This window comes from Gordionus sp. m RMFG-2023, chromosome 3, assembly GCF_954871325.1.
Source record: "Gordionus sp. m RMFG-2023 chromosome 3, tfGorSpeb1-WG-v2, whole genome shotgun sequence".
Lineage (NCBI taxonomy): Eukaryota > Metazoa > Nematomorpha > Gordioida > Chordodea > Parachordodidae > Gordionus > Gordionus sp. m RMFG-2023.
In genome coordinates, this window is record NC_088777.1 from 2,586,956 (window position 1) to 2,605,548 (window position 18,593).

At 28.3% G+C, this 18,593-nt stretch overlaps 1 protein-coding gene across 1 annotated transcript; it reads left to right on the top strand.

The window, feature by feature from the left end:
- Positions 1-5,319, top strand: LOC135925995 (gastric triacylglycerol lipase-like). The gene is made up of 6 exons (XM_065461625.1): positions 1-273; positions 1,379-1,493; positions 2,459-2,721; positions 3,077-3,213; positions 4,506-4,646; positions 5,059-5,319. Exons 1-6 carry the CDS (start codon positions 138-140, stop codon positions 5,317-5,319), a joined length of 1,053 nt encoding a protein of 350 aa, XP_065317697.1. The 5' UTR covers positions 1-137.
- The last annotated feature ends 13,274 nt before the right edge of the window (positions 5,320-18,593 follow it).

The following is an 18,593-nucleotide window of genomic DNA, read 5'->3' on the forward strand; positions in this document are numbered from 1 at the left end:
GTATACACAATAAGAATCATTTTAATATAAAATGGCTGATTTTTTTTAAAAAAACAACGGAATATTTATAGGCCGAGCTAATAAAATCCAAGGGTTACCCTTACGAAAATTACGAGGTCACCACGGAAGACGGTTTTATGCTGCAATTGCATAGAATCCCGTATGGCAAAAAAGGGAACAAGCCAACAGAGACAAGGGCCTCTGTTTACTTGCAGCACGGTTTATTAAGCACATCCTGCGCCTTTTTGATGAACCTGGAAAACCAGAGTTTAGGTAATTTTATTTTTAAAAAAAAATTTTTTTTTTAAAAAATACTTATAATATAATATAAGAAAGCTTATTAAAGTGAAAGTAAGAATTAAAATAGTTGAAAACAACACGACCCGATCATCTGAGTGGTCGTCTTATTATTCACTTTTTCATAGTGTGTTGTTAAATCATCTAACTTTGACCATCCATCGCTATTGTTTCTAAGTCAAGCTTTTAGCCTAAAAAAAATTGAATTAAGCCTCTAAGTTGAGTCTCATCTTGAAGATTGATTCGAATATTTTTGGATAAAAACATGACTATACGCTGTTTCATAGTTGACCTAAAGTTCTTGTTAAGTTTCTATATATAAAATATAGATTTATATTTTGAAAAATTTCTTTTTAAAAGAAAGTTTTTTTTTCTTTAAGACTATTTCAATAAAACATTATAAAATACAAAGTTGGAAATGATTTTAAAACATTTTCAAAACGCTTCAAGGATGTTTAATCTTAGTGCTAATTCAGGCCAAAAAAAATGCCCAGCCACTTTCCATTTTTCTTTTCTGTAATTATGAGAGGGCTGCAAGCCCTAAAAATTAGGGTTAGGTCGGGCTTAAAAAATATAAAAAATAATCTACAAACATCTTTGAAAACCCTAATATAAAACAACATTCAAAAAAAAAATATAAGAAATGAAAGAAGAAACATTAAGAAATAATATATTCTCTTATGGAAATGAAATTAAATGAGTATTTACAATTTTTCATACTTATAAAAGAAAATTCAAAGATTAAATAGTTATATGCCTCCTTAAAATTGCTAATTGGGGAGATTGAAACCAATTAATACTGATCTGACGGGTTATTGCCAATATTTTTATGATGATAACCTAATATCAACAAATGAATAATATTATTTATTTTATATTTTTCCTTAAGAAATATGGGAAAATGTTTGGATAATATTATAAAATATATACGAATAGAGCCTTTTTTCCTAATATTTTATTTTTGAATCTGAAAACGGCACAAATGACTAAATAATTTGGGGATGGGAAAATATTAATGATATCGGTTAGTGGGCTATATTTATATATTATTTTTCTTTCTTTCGTTTCTATTTAATCGCAGCGTACATTATGGCCGATAGTAACTTGGATGTTTGGTTGGCAGATACGAGAGGAAACAAATATTCTAGGAAACATAAAATATATACCACCGATGACAAACAGTTTTGGGATTGGAGGTTTGATTACCTTTTAAGATTCTAATAATGCTTCTAGAGAATTCATTTTGAATATTGTTTTCCAGTATAATAAAAGAAGTATGGGCTGAGAGCACTTTTCGTTCAAACCTAAATAAATTTAGTATATTTTAGACTAATCTGAATAGATAAATACATCTTCTGAATCTTATAAGGGTATAGATTATTTTACAAAATTTAATACTTTTTTGGAAAAATTTAAATATTAATAACTCTGGCCCTGGGTATACGTTGGGCCACCGAAATGTGACATTTGATTTGAAACACATAAAATTGAGGTCTAAATATAAGATTATTAATTATTTTGTGTTATATAAGGTTATTATAATCCTGTCTAAACATTAATTATAACTTAATATTCTAAATTGAGATTTAAAAGAAGAAAGAAAGAAAGAAAGAAAGTAACAATAATTAAATTGAATTGAATCTACAGATTTTAAGAAATTTTTGCAAAAAAAAAAATTAAAATTAAAATGAAATATTATTCAAAGTATATTAAATTAATAAATATTTATTGGATATTATTTGCATTTGTTTTAACTAAAATAAAAAAAATAAATATGCAATAATTAATAGAACCAACTATCCTATGGCCAACCAAGACTTAACTCAACTAACTTTATAAATATCATTCAGAATCATATCAATTTATATTCATTCCTAAATAATTGTCAGATTAAAAAATATCGTTACTTTTGGTTATGCTAAAACACATTTTCCTCTGTAAAATATTAAAACTACCAAATATTTTTTCTAACCTTTTTTTTTCAGCCGATCATTTATGAATGTTATATATATATTAAGCTTTAAATTTCCCGGTCTAATAAAATAATAACAAAAAAAAAATAATATAATTTGGAGTGGACAAAACATTCCCCTAAACTAAAGGTGCCCCGGTTTCCCTTATACTTATTAAAAAAAATATATTAATGATATTTTTTTATAAGCATCGACGAGATTGCCCAATACGATCTTCCAGCTGTTATCAATTTCATAATCAGCATGGCCAAAAGAGACTACATATATTACGTAGGACATTCCCAGGGGAGCATGACAGCCTTCGCGCATTTCTCTCAAAACCCCGGGATTTCTAGCAAAGTGAAAACGCTTTTCGCGTTGTCTCCGCTGGCTTACGTGAAAAACATCAAATCGCCTCTCAGATTATTCGCTCATTTAACATCGACGTATGATCTTATAAGCAGTATGTTAGGTAAAAAAAAATATAATTAAATTTCGTTTCTTTCTTTCTCCCCCCCCCCCCCCCCCCCCCCCCCCCCCCCTTCTTCTCTTCTCTTCTCTTCTCTTCTCTTCTCTTCTCTTCTCTTCTCTCTTCTCTTCTCTTCTCTTCTCTTCTCTTCTCTTCTTTCTTTCTTTCTTCTTCTTTCTTTCTCTTCTTTCTTTCTTTCTTTCTTCTTCTTCTCTTTCTTTCTCTATGTCACTTTTGAATTATTTAAACAAACAATTATTCTCTTATTGATAGGCCTGCATTTTAATTGTTTATTTTCTTTTTCTTTTTTTTTTAAAACTGTTTTTTTTACGCCGTTTTATTACTTCTAATTGATAAGGGTACAAAGAATTTTACCCAAGTAATTCCATAATTGAATGGATGGCCAGATCCGTTTGTCCATATGGGACCGCTCTCAATATATGCTCCAATATGCTATATTTGGTTGGGGGGCCACCGACAGGGAATTTAAACCAAGTTTTTTTTTCTTTTATAAAACAATAACAAATTTTACGATTTGTTAGTATATATTGATAATGATTTTTTGAAACTTTCAATAAATTAATAATTTATATATTTTTTTCTTTCTTTCTTTCTTTCTTTCTTTCTTTCTTTCTTTCTTTCTTTCTTTCTTTCTTTCTTTCTTTCTTTCTTTCTTTCTTTCTTTCTTTCTTTCTTTCTTTCTTTCTTTCTTTCTTTCTTTCTTTCTTTCTTTCTTTCTTTCTTTCTTTCTTTCTTTCTTTCTTTCTTTCTTTCTTTCTTTCTTTCTTTCTTTCTTTCGTTCTTTCTTTCTTTCTTTCTTTCTTTCTTTTTTCTTTCTTTCTTTCTTTCTTTCTTTCTCTTTTAAATCCCAATTTAGAATATTAAGTTATAATTAATGTTTAGACAGGATTATAATAACCTTGACTAATCAAAATTTTAAGCTAATCTGAATATTCTTTTTTAAATTATAGTTCGTAATTAAACAGTTTAATTGAATCTTTTGAAATTAAATGATAAATTTTATAATTTATTCATAATTTGTCATAGTTGTAAGTTGTTCTTATACGGTATCCGATATTCCTATACAGAAATACCTTTTATAATTTTAGGTAACGCAAACATGTCGTTAAACAATTTAGTCATATAAATACATAGTGTTGTTAATCGACTGAGTCGAGTCAACTTAGTCAAAAACTGAGCCATGTTTTGGGTCAAAAAATCAACCCAAACTGACTCGAGTTATGAATTCGGGTCATGTAAACTTAAGTGGTCAACTTGAGTCGACTAGAGGACGAATATTTTAGATTTATTATTATATATATATATATCAAAAACTATACATTTTTTAAAAGAAATTGTTTCGATATATACTTTTATCTCAAATTATAACTTGAGACAATTGTGCACACTTTACTGAATCGATAACCGTTAGCCTTAAAAACAAATTAAAAACCTGATCATTCCCAAGACTAAAAGGTTTTGGGATCCTCTATTTAGGTTTATCAACAAGTAGAGAGCAACATTCACGCACAAACCATGATAAAACCTAAATTTTTTTATTTTAATTTTTAAATCATTTGAGATTAATATTTATAACGGTTTTCCGTATGATAAGCAATGAAAGGGAAACTAAAGTTAAAGGTTAGCGATAAAGATATCGAAGTTTAATTTATAAAAGATAATATTCATTTTTTTTTTCTTTCTTTCTTTCTTGAATATATTAATTAACATAATATCTACTATTATTATTATTATTATATTAAAAAATTATAACATTCTATCTTTAGAGCAGAATACCAGTGATTTATGGACATTATCCGGCTGGAACTTCTGTGAGAAATATAGCTCATCTTGCCCAGGGTATCTTAGAAGGCGATTTTCGAAAATACGATCTAGGATACTTTAAGAACCTGCAAGTTTATGGCGCGGTATGATTCTCATATTAAAACATGATAATTAATTTTATTTCATATTTTTATGAAAACCCAAAATTTAGGGCCCACCCCCTACTGAGCAAAATGAATTATTTTGAGAAACGAGATTTCGAAAAAAAGCTACGAAATTTAATTTAACTTCTAGTGTAGAAACATATGTTAGAAACATATGTTTCTGTTGACAAGCCAAATCAGATTAATTTTTTTCTAATAGTTTGAGATGAACCCTTATCGCTATTTATGACAATTTTGGATTTTCTTTTAATGAAAACAATTTTTAACACAAACTGGTTATTATTTAATGTTTGATCACACTATTTTCGTCAAATCTGGACATAGTAGGATTAGATAAAAAGAATGATTTAACCTTTTCTCTCTTCACAAAACAAAAAAAAAATGGAATTAGTTTAAACCTCCATCATATGACGTAACGCAAATGACAGTTCCGACAATGATATTCTGGGGACTTAAGGATTGGGTGGCGGATCCGAAAGACGTGAATAAGTTGATTCCTTTGATCCCTAAACTGGTTGGCAATTACAAATTCGAAAATTCGAATCATTACGATTTCGTATTTGGGATGAATGCAGCGAAGGATTATTATTCAATCATAATCAAAACCATATTGCAGGCGGAATCCCCTGCTTCACTAGCAAATAATTATTGAGAATATTTGTTTTTCATTTATCATTTATACATAAAAAATTTTTTTTTAGCCTTTTTATATTATAAACTAATCACGATAAAATTTTATTTGTTAATTCCAGCACAATAAATAATTGACAAATTATTATATACATATTTTTTAAAAAAAAATTTGTAAAATCATCAATAATATATGAGAAAAAGGGTTTAAAAGGTTAGATTGGCTCATTTGGAAGGAGATATAGATTGAAGCTGATGTAATTTCTTTCACTATGTTTAGCAATAATTTTAGATATATGTGTACCGAATTCTTCGAAGAAGGATAATCCAGGGCCACAAAAATATAACTAATATAGGAGAGATTATTGGTATAAAAATATGGTCTTTGGATATCTCCGAATTTATTTATTTTAGAAAGCTCTTTAAGATTAAATATGTTTGTCTTCAAATTTGTGGGGGGTAAGGGATCAATGCGGGAATAGTCCCAAATTAAGAATTGACCCCTTAAGGAATTTGAGTAATGCCATTTGGACGTTCCATCAGGGCAAGTAATGGCATTGCATTGATGGTATCTAGGGATACGTTTTTTGCAAGAATGACAGTGCAGACTATGCCTTGCCTTTGAGTCGAGGTGAGCAATACAAAGATGAGATTGGGTAATTGGGAAGTTGAGACAGATACTAACGGTACGTGTAAACTCATTTTTAGTAAGTTGCATCTGAAGGTTAATAGAAGGAATGACCTTGAGTAGCAGACAAAAAAGGAGGACAATCGATGGCATGCATGTTTGATAGTAGAGTTTTGACGTAGCACGCAACAACCGGGAAGTCCTATTCCTTTTGTTTTCAACGGGCAGGTAAAGGGGTGTTAACATAAATCTAAGATCTAATCAACCACAAAAGAGTGAGCTTTAACGGTAAGTTTTGTTAATAAGCAGCTTGAGATAAAAAGTAGTTAAAGTTAAATCATAATGTGATCTGATGCCAAGACAGTCAATGGGCCCAAGTAATTTTTATAAACTTAGATTTAAAATTCCTTTCACTAAATGCCTTGATTAAAGTCTCATGGTTTAATGGATCAGGATATATAAAAACAGGGGTAGTCATAAGAGCGTGAAGAATGTGCAAGATGTTTACAAAAATTAAAATTGTGTATGTTAGGTTCATAACATAAGTTTGATGAATTTCGATTTGTCCTGATTGAGAATGAGCCCTAAATAAGAATTAATCTCCAGGATTATATCGATCTTTATTGGCCTCTTAGGAAGAGCAACAGATTATAGAATCGTCAATGTTCCAGATATAAGGAGAAATAAAAGCATTAGGCATTTATAGCCCTTATCTGAGATAAAATAGTAATGGCCTGAGAGTATCGCTCTATTTAATCCTTTGAATGGAGGGAATTTTATAAGAATCAATTTGTAAAGATAAATAAATTTGCTATATCATACGTAATGTTGTTAAACGGCTCGTTTTGAGCCGATTTTTAAAAACGCCTAACTCAATATTTTAGCCAGAAAAATATTGCCTAAGCCTCGAGATTTAGCTAATAGATGTCTAAACCTCTATTCCTTCTACAAACAAAATCTTCAGGCTTGCGTAATATTATTCTAGATAAAATATTGAGTTAGCCGTTTTTAAAAATCGGCTCAAAACGAGCTGTTTAACAACACTAATCATACGTAAAAAATGTTAGAGGAATCTAATAAAGAATTCCGAGACAGGGTATTATAAGCATTGTGGAAGTCGATCTTATTAAGCCTTCATTTGGTTTTTTTTTAACTAAATAGGGGTTAAGTGTACCGCAGTCTCACCACCATCCGCAATCTCAGAATGAGAGATACATTATGCTTTATTCTTGATGAAATCTTGATGAAAATTTGTCGAAAGATAGAGCTAATGGCTATTGGCTTGATATCATTGCTGGGTTTTTACAAGGCAATGAGTCATGAGCCAAAAAGTGTAGAAGACGCAAAGCCATCATCCCGACCAAATATTTTATTGCAGAGTTGATAAGTATGTTTAGAATACAGGTGCATATTAATGGGGAGGTAAGTAGTACAGAAATACAGTTTATTGTAATCCTAGACATAAGAAAAGGAATTTCACGGAGGAATAACGGTAATAAAATATTTTAACAATAATAAATAAATTACGTTTTTTTTTGATACGATGTTTGGTTAACGGCTGTTCGGATCGCCTTTGCATATATAAATATGAATAATAATAAAATTTAGAATTAGCTAAGCAAACTACTATATATAGGTATAGATAGGAAAATGAGAGAGATGGGTGTTTTACAGGAGATATAAAAAAAAATTTGAAACTTATAAAGATTTTAAGTTAAAGCGGGGTGTCTAATTTGCTATGACTTTCAAAAAAAAACGATTTAGTTCCATTCCTAAGGTTCTTTAGGGTTTGGAGATTCACATCGGTTTGTTTGTTCCCGTTTTTATTTTGTAAATGTTACGATTTTTTAGTAATAATATAGTAATATATAATTTTTGATATATTGTTTTTGGTGCCATTGGTAGATATTCAGTATAAATATAATTTTAAAAAACTATAAACCCCATTTAAACCCCAAAATCATTTATAAGACTCGGTTTTTTTCCCCTTTTTGAATTTTATTTTTAATGGTTTAGTTAAAGGTTTATTAAATTAATAACGGTTCATTATTTCCAAGCTCGCTCGTTAACCAGATTTAAATTTACTTATACTTATCTTAAGATTTCAGGATTATTTTCAATGTTACTTTATTTTATTCTTTTTTTCGAAAACTTTGATAGAGTTTATGAAACGTTATTAGAGTTTCTGAACTGAACAATAGTACTAAAATAAAAACAAAATTTATAAATGAGAGATATGTCGGCTGTTTGAATGAAATTTACTTAGTTTACTAGGTATTTGTATTCACTTTAAGATTTTAGGATTTTATTTAAAAGTTTCTCTATTGTATTTTTTTTTCATTACAAGTTTCTGAACTGAACAATAATAATAATAATAAAAATAATACATTATAATAACTGATTTATTACTTTTCACATTCTGTACCCTTGTTATGAATGATAGATATGCCGGCTCACCATTTCAAAAGCTGATCTGTTAACCGGTTTAAATCTAAGTTCGGAACCAAAAATGAATGTAAGATAAACATAATATCGACTTAAACAAAATCATTAAATATAAAAAAAATAAAGTTTGGAATTATTAGTAACCGGCTTAATAATCCAGCTTATAGTTGGAAAATTTGACAATCTCACCAATTTAGGCGTTGTATAGGCTATTCCAAAAAAAAACATATTTTTTGACAAGATAGCTCAATCTCAAATTCCTTCAAAGATTGGCATATTTACTTCTGCAAAGGCATGAAGATTATGCTCATAAACCTAACCATAGTTATGATAAATTATCATTTTTAAAAAGTTTTTATGATTTTATTTTCTGTCAAAAGAAGATGGACTGTTTTAATTGTTTTAATTATTCTAGGAATTACTCCAAAATACGAAATGAATGAATGAATGAAATTATTCGTATTTAATTTAAATTTTAAATAATTAAATATTAGATTCTGAAATATAAGCTAATTTGTAAATAATTTAAAATAAAAAATTTCGTTCAAGATATTTAAATGAATAATTTTGAATGTTTACGAATAATTTCGGATATTTAATGACTAATAATTACGGATATTTACAAATAAATAATTGGAATTAATTTAACCCTTCGAATATTCTACCCTAAATAATGAAGAGCTAAAATTAGATTAATAAATTTTTGAGATTCTTATTCGTTATTACGTTTTTCGAGTTAATAAATTACGGGAAAAAAAAAATTGTATTAAATCATTAGTCCTAGACTTAATTGATTTACACAGGATTATAGAACTAATCTTAATTAGTTTTTTTTTCTTAATTTAGTTTAACCCCTTTCTTAACTAAATCCCGTAACGCAAGATATAATATATAGTAGCTTGTAAAACATCATTATCTTATTATTATTATCACAAGATCTGGTCAGATACAAAAATATTATACAAGGAAAATAAAACTTATTTTATGCCAAAAAGAAAAAAAAAATAACAAGCCAACTTATGTTAGTATTGATATTGTTCATGATTTCATTCTTTGCTGGAACGAAATATGGTGAGAGTATTTATTGAGTAGGAGTGCAGGAACCAGCCCTATATCAGTGACTTTGAAAATATTAGAGAGTATTTCTTTCCGTTAGACCGGAGATAACTATGTCGCCGGTATGATGTTCTAAATTATATAATTTTAATTTCATTCTTTAAATACACTCTTATAAATAGACGTACTTTGATATACTTTTTGAACTTTTATATTGAAAATAAAAACATTTTAATGCAAAATTGATTTTATTTCATATGAGAATATAATTTTAATAAATATATATTGAAACTAATATAATAAAAAAAGGATATATAATATAATATTAAAGTTTATATATATAAAAAATATATAAATATTCATTATATTTTAGCCACCCCCCCCCCCATTCGATATTTCTTAAAATTATGCGGTTTTTGATAGGAATCTTTAAGGCCCGGCCTCTGGCCCGAACTATACTTAACAGGCCTGGGCCGGGCTTGTGTTTTTAAATTTCTTTTATGAAATTTGTTTTCGATTTTTTTTTTCTGGGAGAGGTCTATATCATTAAACAATATTTTGAAAAATGAAAAAAAAAACATTTATTTATTATTAATTATTTTTAAAATGATTAACAAAATTATGGAAAAGGAAACTTTAGAAATAATTCATAATTCATAATAAATTATCAAATTAATTTTATTTATATATTTTAAAACAAAAAAAAACAAAAATGTTGTTTTTTATTTACTAATAGATTCAATTTTAAAATACAAGTGTGATGGTCCACTTTAATAAAATAATAATATGTAATATTATTGTACCTACATATCATCTCTTCAATGATTTCTTGCCTATCACCATAATATACAAAAAGCAAATTACTTTAAATAAAATAATATATTAAGCGGGGAGGGGGGGGGGGAAGTGGAATTAAAGCATTTTTATAAAAAATTATTTTTTTAATATAAAAAAATAAAAATTAATTTTGATTTAATCATTTTAAAATTTAAATAAGAATATGATCATATATTATATATTATTATTTTCTAGTAGTTATATTGCCTATTCCTTCACCACCGCTATATTATTATGTCCAATGCACGAAGTTCACAAGAACGTTACTCTCTTGGAAATAAATGACTCAAATCTCACATCTAAGGCAAAAGTGTTACCAATCGATATTCGAAACGACCTTTATTCAGCCAATAATTCGGAACAAGCAAGATTTAAAAGAAGTGGGCCTTATTATCTTGACGATAATGAACTTCGCAAAGTATCTTTGGGGAGAAGGCAAGATAATGATGATATAAATGACCAAAGTGGGAAAAGTTACGAACAAGGTAACATAGAAATGCTCTCAAGTCACAATGATTATCCAAATGTGCACCAGTCATCTAGTCAAAGTTTTCACGGTTTTAACGGGAACCCTTACCACCAAAGACCATTTCCAGAGATAGATAATAATCAGGCACATAGCTGGAGGCACAATATAAATAGGAAACCCATATATGAACTTCAACCCATATACAATCCCAGACCAAATTTTGAGCCTTATAGACCCATATATGAACCTGCGCTTTACAGACCAATATACCCACCTCTAAACAATCCTCAACCTATTTACAGGCCAAGACCTATATATAGACCTAGACCAGCATACAGACCTGTGCCCCCAGTTAAGCCTATTCCGTCTAGCACTAGAAGGCCAACTTATCCAGACTTACCTATCAAACCCCCAGGAGGTAAAATTTAATTTTTTTTTAAAGATGAGGAAGTGTACACATTTATTTATCTATCTAAACATTTCCAAATGAATTTTAATGTATGATGAAATATAAAATTTAACAATAAAAAAATATAGGTTTGTATATTTTTTTGGTGAAATTTTTTAATTTTGTCAATGCTAAACACTAGTAATAATAATTCTGAGAATTCTGAAATTGATTTAAATACCCATATCAAGATGTTATTTATATAAATTTTCTTTGACTAAATAATAATTTATATATATATTTTTTTTTACTATAGTGACTGTTGAACCACCTGTACATATATTATCTGTAGTAGGAGGAATAAGAGCCGATACTAAAAAATACAGATTCTTAGCTCCTATAAGATTGCACGGACATCATGCATGTAGTGGTATGCTAGTATCGTCTAGATGGATGGTGACAGCAGCTCATTGTTTCACTAGGTTAATTACTATTTATTTATTTATAAGGAAGTAGCAGTGGCGTAGCTACGGGGGTGGTTTTCGGGTTTGGACCCCTCCCAGAGCAAATTTTTTTTTAGATTATACGTTTAAAAGACTTAAAAGTGACTTTATATCAAATAAATACCATTAATATTTATATTTTTCTGGTTTAGATGTTTGTGGAAGGAAATTATATTACTATTGAAATTATTCTGGGTAGTATTATTATAAAGAATAACATATTATTCATGCATTTAAAAAATATATTTATTATATATTGTCGAAGATATGGCTATGATTTTTAAGATAAACCCGGCCGAAGGCCGGGCAAAATGGCCGAAGACCCGTTAAAGGGGGTCTGGGGGCGAAGCCACCAAGATTTTATATGTATGGACCCCCTCTAAGAAAAATTCCTAGCTACGCCACCGAAGTAGCTATAATTATTAAATACAGCCAGAATTTGCGATCTAGAATGAAAACGGTTTCACTTTTTTTCGGTTCTGAATAATTTTAAAACTAGCAGTATCCGATCCCTAAAAATAAATCACAGCATTTTAAAATATAGTGATATATTATTTGCAATTTTCTAAATGGAATCTACCTCAAGTTCCAATAGATTATTAAAACAACAATTTGAGTTTTTAAGATTGTATCGGGTTACTAAGATTCCTTAGGTTGAGTTGCATAATAAGTTAATTTTAGCTGACTCTTCAACGGCTAAACCTAAAAAGGTTTAGTGTATCTACTCAAGTTTCAATAGAATATTAAAACAACAATTTCAGTTTTTAAGATTGTTTTGGATTACTAAGGTTCCTTAAGTTGCGTTGCATAATAAGTTAATTTTAGCTGACTCTCCAACGGCTAAGCCTAATTAGGTTTAGTCGTTATTAGGTTAAGTCTAATTAGGCCTAGGAGAAGTTTTTAGCCGATTATGCAAAACTATCCCTAAGTTTTTGTTACTGTTTTAAATACGGATGATAAATAACATAAATTTAACTTAATATTGATTATACTGCAGACTTATTGGGGTAGGGTAGAACGGGGAGCATGCCAGCCATAAAAGGCAAAAATTAAAACTACTTGATAATATTGAATAAATAATATCCCATTTTATTCTACTTATTTACTTTTATGCTATACAAAAAAAAAATAATATTTTAAAAAAATTATACCTTTTAAATAATAACAATTTTCAGAAAAAAAAAATTTGGATAAGCTTTCCCATGAGTGGCCTTTGAGCTGCAAAAAAAGTATATATATTGTATTATTGCAATTATTTTATTGATAAAAGTAATGCATAATGTAAAATAAATTTAATTTATTGCTAATTTAAACAAATAAAGAATGTAATTAAAATTAATTCATAATCCAGGTGCTCATAAAGATCATTTACATTGGAGAGAAACTCATAAAAATTTTTATGGCGCATTTATTAGATAATTGCATAATATAGTTTCTTGTTCTTTCTTGAATATTTATTATTGATGTAGAGAATTAACAAGCTTGTTGTTTCATTAATCTTGATTTATATCATTTTACAGTTGCGTAACCTAAGTATGTTTAACCCATAACAGCCTAGCAATAACGGAACTTCATTGAAAATATTTATGATTTTAAGTACCCAATAATTTTATCGTAATTTTAAAAGAAAATCAACAAAAATAAATATCATTATGGTTGTCAAAGATAAACTAATTTTAGATTGTTTTATCAATATATATATGTATTAATTAAAAATTATAATATAATTTAAAACATATGAGAAAGTGTTTTAATTAAATATAAAAAATTTTCGGAGAATATTATTTGTAATTAATTGCTTTTTAGAAGTAATTGTCACCAACCCTGATATCTACTTTAAGATTCCTTTTTTTTGCTATTATCAGATTCCCTTTCAGATTTTACACGGTCCATATAGGCAGGGCCCTTAGGTACGGACGAATTAGTAAATAAGATAACTGATGTGGTCGTGCATCCAAATTATGGGCAAGCCCATAAGTTCGACAGCGATATAGCCTTGATCAAATTGAAGTTCGACTCTGTTCAAAAAGGTGCGGTAGTCCAATTACCCATTTCGGGTGAAACCTTATCCAAAGATACTTATTGTTGCGTCGCTGGATGGGGTGAAACTAAAGGTTATAATTATCTATGTTTAGAGTAAATAATCTAAAAATAATTATAAAGTAAAAAAAAATTACTTAATATGTCCCTACTACTCATCACATGTATCATCATTTTATTTTCTAATAATTATATCCTTTTTTAATATTTTTTTTTAGGTATTTTGTCTGGACTAAAAAGAATAAAAACAGACACCTCTCAAATTGTATCTAAATTACAGTTACATATAGCTTAAAAGTGTACCCAGATACAGATTCCACATTTTAATATCTAAGATCAATACTTTAACAACTTTGATAATTATAATTGATATATAAAAATTGAGAAAAAAGCATAATAATCGGCTAAGAAATAATGCAAATAACTGAAATATGTCACATTGGGATTTGAAATTAATTTGGCCTATAATATATTGCTACATGCATAGAATACCCACATTGTGAATTTCAAATAATTTTATTTAGAACTGATTTAACCAGGGGAAATTGTCTGTACAGGTTTGGTATTCTTATACATGTTAATTATACATTTCCAGTCAAATTTAAAAATCGCCGAGAGATTCCAAACATATCCTAATATTACCTACACGTATACTAAAAATTAGCTATAAGGACGATACAAAAAATAAGCAAAAGGTAGGTTCGGGCTAGACATTGAAACCAATGAGACTATGGAAAAAGGAGGGACATTTTTTTTTTCAAAATAAGAGGCACAAACCACTTTTTAGACCAAAAATCGTCTTATTGTTACCTTATTATTTCAGAGTTTTAAATTATTTTTTTTTAACTTTGAATTATAATTAGACAAAAAAAAAGATGGAGTTTGAAAGATAATATAACTTTATATTACTTTTTTCGAGCTTCTAGATTAGTGAAGGTCAACAATCCGGTCCTATCGGTCTTAGACCGGACTGGACCGATCTTTTTAAGGACCGTGGTCCCGACCGGTCTTCTATTAATATTTAAGTTTACTTTACTACTCAATTAATATAATTTTTTTATGTATTTTATTTTATGTTATTTTTCTAGAGGAGTTATTTTAGATTTTGTTAATTTTTTTTTACAATATGAAAACCATAAGTTTGTCCAAGAAACATTTTACTTATAGTCCTAATAAAAAATATAGAATATGTGTTCACTGTAATACCAAATTTACATATCGTCAGCAACAAGTAACAAAATAATTGTTTATAATTTTTTAAGCAATAAATTAATCAAAATAAGCAGTATTACTATTAAAATATTTTGGTTATTATTTATATATCTATTTTTTCTTAAGAAACTGTCTGAATAATTCATTGTCAAAATAACTTAACCTTATTCTTAATATAATAATTAGGTACCTTAAGCAGACATCTGATAAAACATAAAATATATACTTCCAATGATGAAAATGGAAATATCTCAAAAACACAATCTACTCTTAATTTTAATATGCCCTCCACAAGCACAAAATCACTTTCTTCAATACCATTGGATAAATTCCAAACAGATCATATGAACCAACTCATTATAAAATGGGTAATAATGGACTCTCTGCCAATGAAGACTTTTGAAATTTCAGGTCTTCATAATTTAATCAAATATTTAAACTCAACTGCTACAATTTGGTCAAAAAACAAAGTTAAAAATTTTTATACAGCTAATTTTGAGAAACTAAGAAATTCTCTAAAAGATATTTTAAATAAAAATAATTCTTTAATAAGCTTTACCACAGATATGTGGAGCAATATAAATAAAATTTCATTTATAGCCATTACTGCACACTATATTGATTCTTCTTTTACATTAAAAAATATTTTACTTGATATAAATCATATCCCATTTCCTCATACTTCTGAAGAAATATCCTTAGCTATAAAAGAAGTAATTGATGTATATCAACTGGAGGAGAATATACTGGCCTGTACTACAGATAATGCCAATAACATCCTAAAAAGCATGGATATTTTGCAGAATATTTATAAAGAACAAAAATTTAAAGGCTTTAGATGCTGTGCCCATATTCTAAACCTAATATCTCAGGAAGGTTTATCATATATTACAACTATCCTAGAAAAGTGTAGAGACAGCCTTTTCTATAAATAAACCACCCAAATAAATCAAGCATATGTACAAATATGTGGAAATAAAGGTATTACAAAATTTAAAATCCCTTCTGATATCCCTATTAGATGGAATATCTCCTATTTAATGATGAATACAATTTATGAGGTATTTACATTTTTATCCAATTATTTTTAAAAAATATTTAATTTTTAGAATTACAAACAATTTAAAGGGGTTTTCTTTACTGAGTGTGAAAAAGAAGACCTTAAAGAGGCTGTAGATTTTCTAAGGCCCTTCTATAAAACCACACTTGATTTATCAGGATCCAAATATCCTACAGTTGGGATTTCCATGTTATATATGGAGAATATAAATAAAGAAATTTTAAATAATATAAAAAAGGATAATGACAATACTTATAAAAGAAATTCTTAATAACATGCTGGTTAAAATGCAGAAATATCTCAAAGAATTATTTTGCTATGAATCATATGTCTCAACATTATTGGATCCGAGATTAAAACAAGTTTACATGCCTAATACTCTTAATAGAATTGAGTATATGACCAAATTTTCAAAATATTTAAGGAAAATAGAAAATAAAAAAAATACAGGAATAACGGATTCTCAGGTATATTTTAAATATTTATTTATTAAATCCTAATTTCCAAACATTTGTGCCAGGAGGAAATCAATGAATTTAATTTTTTAGAAAGAATTTTATCCCAAAAAAGAAATTCAGAAGGGGATTATATATCAGCAGAAATCATTGAAGAAATTAAATCAGAACTTCACACCTATTTGAATGAACCTCTTGTTTCATTAAAGGATGACATATTAGTATGGTGGAAAACCAATAGTGAAAGGTCTTTTATATTTTTTAAATAGTCTATATAGTTTATTACATAGATTTCCAGTCCTCTCATTAGCAGCTAAAAATTTTTAGCAATTCAAGCAACATCTGTCCCCTGTGAACAAATATTTTCGAAAGCAGGAGATCTTGTCACTAAAAAAAGGAATAGACTTTCAAACAAAACAATACAAGCTTTGATGTGTATGGGCTCTTGGTTAAAGAATGGAATAGATCTACCGCCTCCATTAAGTCCCTCTTCTAATTCCTTCCAAGGAAGTTCTACAAACAAAGACATTAGCATTTATTTAAATTAAATATTTGTATTAATTATTATATTATTCATAATTAATTTTATATTGTTTATATAATACTCTTACATTTAATAAAATGATAAAACAAATTAAATTAGGTAAAAAAAATATGGTCTGGATCGATCTTTTTTAAGGACCGTTGTCCGGTCCGGTCCAAGGGTATCGGTCCAGTCCGGAACAAAGACCGGACCGTGACCTTCACTATTCTAGATGTATCCATTTTCTGATTCCACGATCAGTGGGAAGAGCTCAGACCAACCCCCGTATGATTATATAGAATATTAGGAAAGAAAGAGTTTATACTTTTTTTTAAAAAAAATTTCTATTTACTAACCAATGAAAGTTTTTTATTTTTAATATGTAGGATACGGTGATGAAAATAAACTCAACGAGGGTTGCTTTCCTTCCTGGAGCAACGAAAAGTGCAATAAACCTAACATTTATGATTCTCTGGTTACGGAAAATATGATTTGTGCCGGGGAAGATTTCGGCGGCGTAGATGCTTGTCAAGTAATGATTACGTTTTCTTCCAATCTTCTATTTTTTCTTATTCTATAATGTTACAGCGTTGCATAGGATGGGCAGAAATTCCGACAGTAGTATAGTATAGTAAACCCTACAACGGGAGGGGGGAATTAAGATTTAAATGAGGGGGGGGGGGAAGTACTCAAATTTGAATTTTTTAAAATTATTTTTAAATTTTTGCAATATATTTTCAAATTTTTGCAATATATTTTCAAATTATATATATATATATCAAAAATAAATGATGCAAAAAGAAAGGATATCAAAATAGATTAAAATCCGAACTATATTTGAGGTACACGTGATGTTTCGAAATCAGAAGCAATAGCTTTCCTACTCAGCTATGTTAAAAATGTTGTAAGAAACAAATTATAAAGCAAGGCTTCTTAGCAGAGTTGTTAAAGGATCTAGATACAAGTATCTAGATCCTCTATCTAGATATAAAAATGTGGTATCTATATCTAGATAGATTTTTGATTAAATAATCTGTATCTAGATATTATTTTAGACGTTGTATCTGTATCTAGATCCATTTAAAAAGTATCTTTTAACAACTCTGCTTCTTAGTATACCAAGAATGATCATTTTAAAAGTAATTTAAATATTGACGAAATTATAAATTCTTTCGCTTTCACTTCCCCTAATTTGCCTAAATTATTCATTAAAAAAATATTTTTGGAACATATATATTGATTAATTTATGAAATTTCGAAATTTATATTTAAAAAAAAGTTAACTAGGGTCAGTCTTTTCTTTTTTTACCTTAAAAATTAAATTTATTTCATTTTAGGTAGGCCTAGGATTAATAGCACTGGACCACATCGTGAGTAGCAGTGCGTCCGATTATATGTTATTCTCAGTTTGACATTTTTTTTCAGGCAGCTATGTTACTATTTTTTTAAATTAAATAAACGCCTTTTCCTAAGTTGAGAGTTTTTTGGCATATAAAGGGCTTGCCCGTGATTTTTGAGAAAAAATCTCTTTCCATCTTCCATTTGGTTTCAAATGTTCTATCCATTCGAGCCTTACCCACTTTTTGTTCATCATCTTTTTTATATTTCCCTCTTATATTGAAGATATTTAGTATATATATATATGTCATATTAGAATATGTTCGAATTACCTCATTACAT

Coding starts and splice junctions, on each gene's coding strand:
- LOC135925995 (XM_065461625.1), top strand. CDS start 138: ATGCTGCAATTGCATAGAATCCCGTATGGCAAAAAAGGGAACAAGCCA. Junction 2,722..3,076: donor TCTTATAAGCAGTATGTTAG/GTAAAAAAAAAT, acceptor CTAATTGATAAG/GGTACAAAGAATTTTACCCA. Junction 4,647..5,058: donor ACCTGCAAGTTTATGGCGCG/GTATGATTCTCA, acceptor AAATGGAATTAG/TTTAAACCTCCATCATATGA.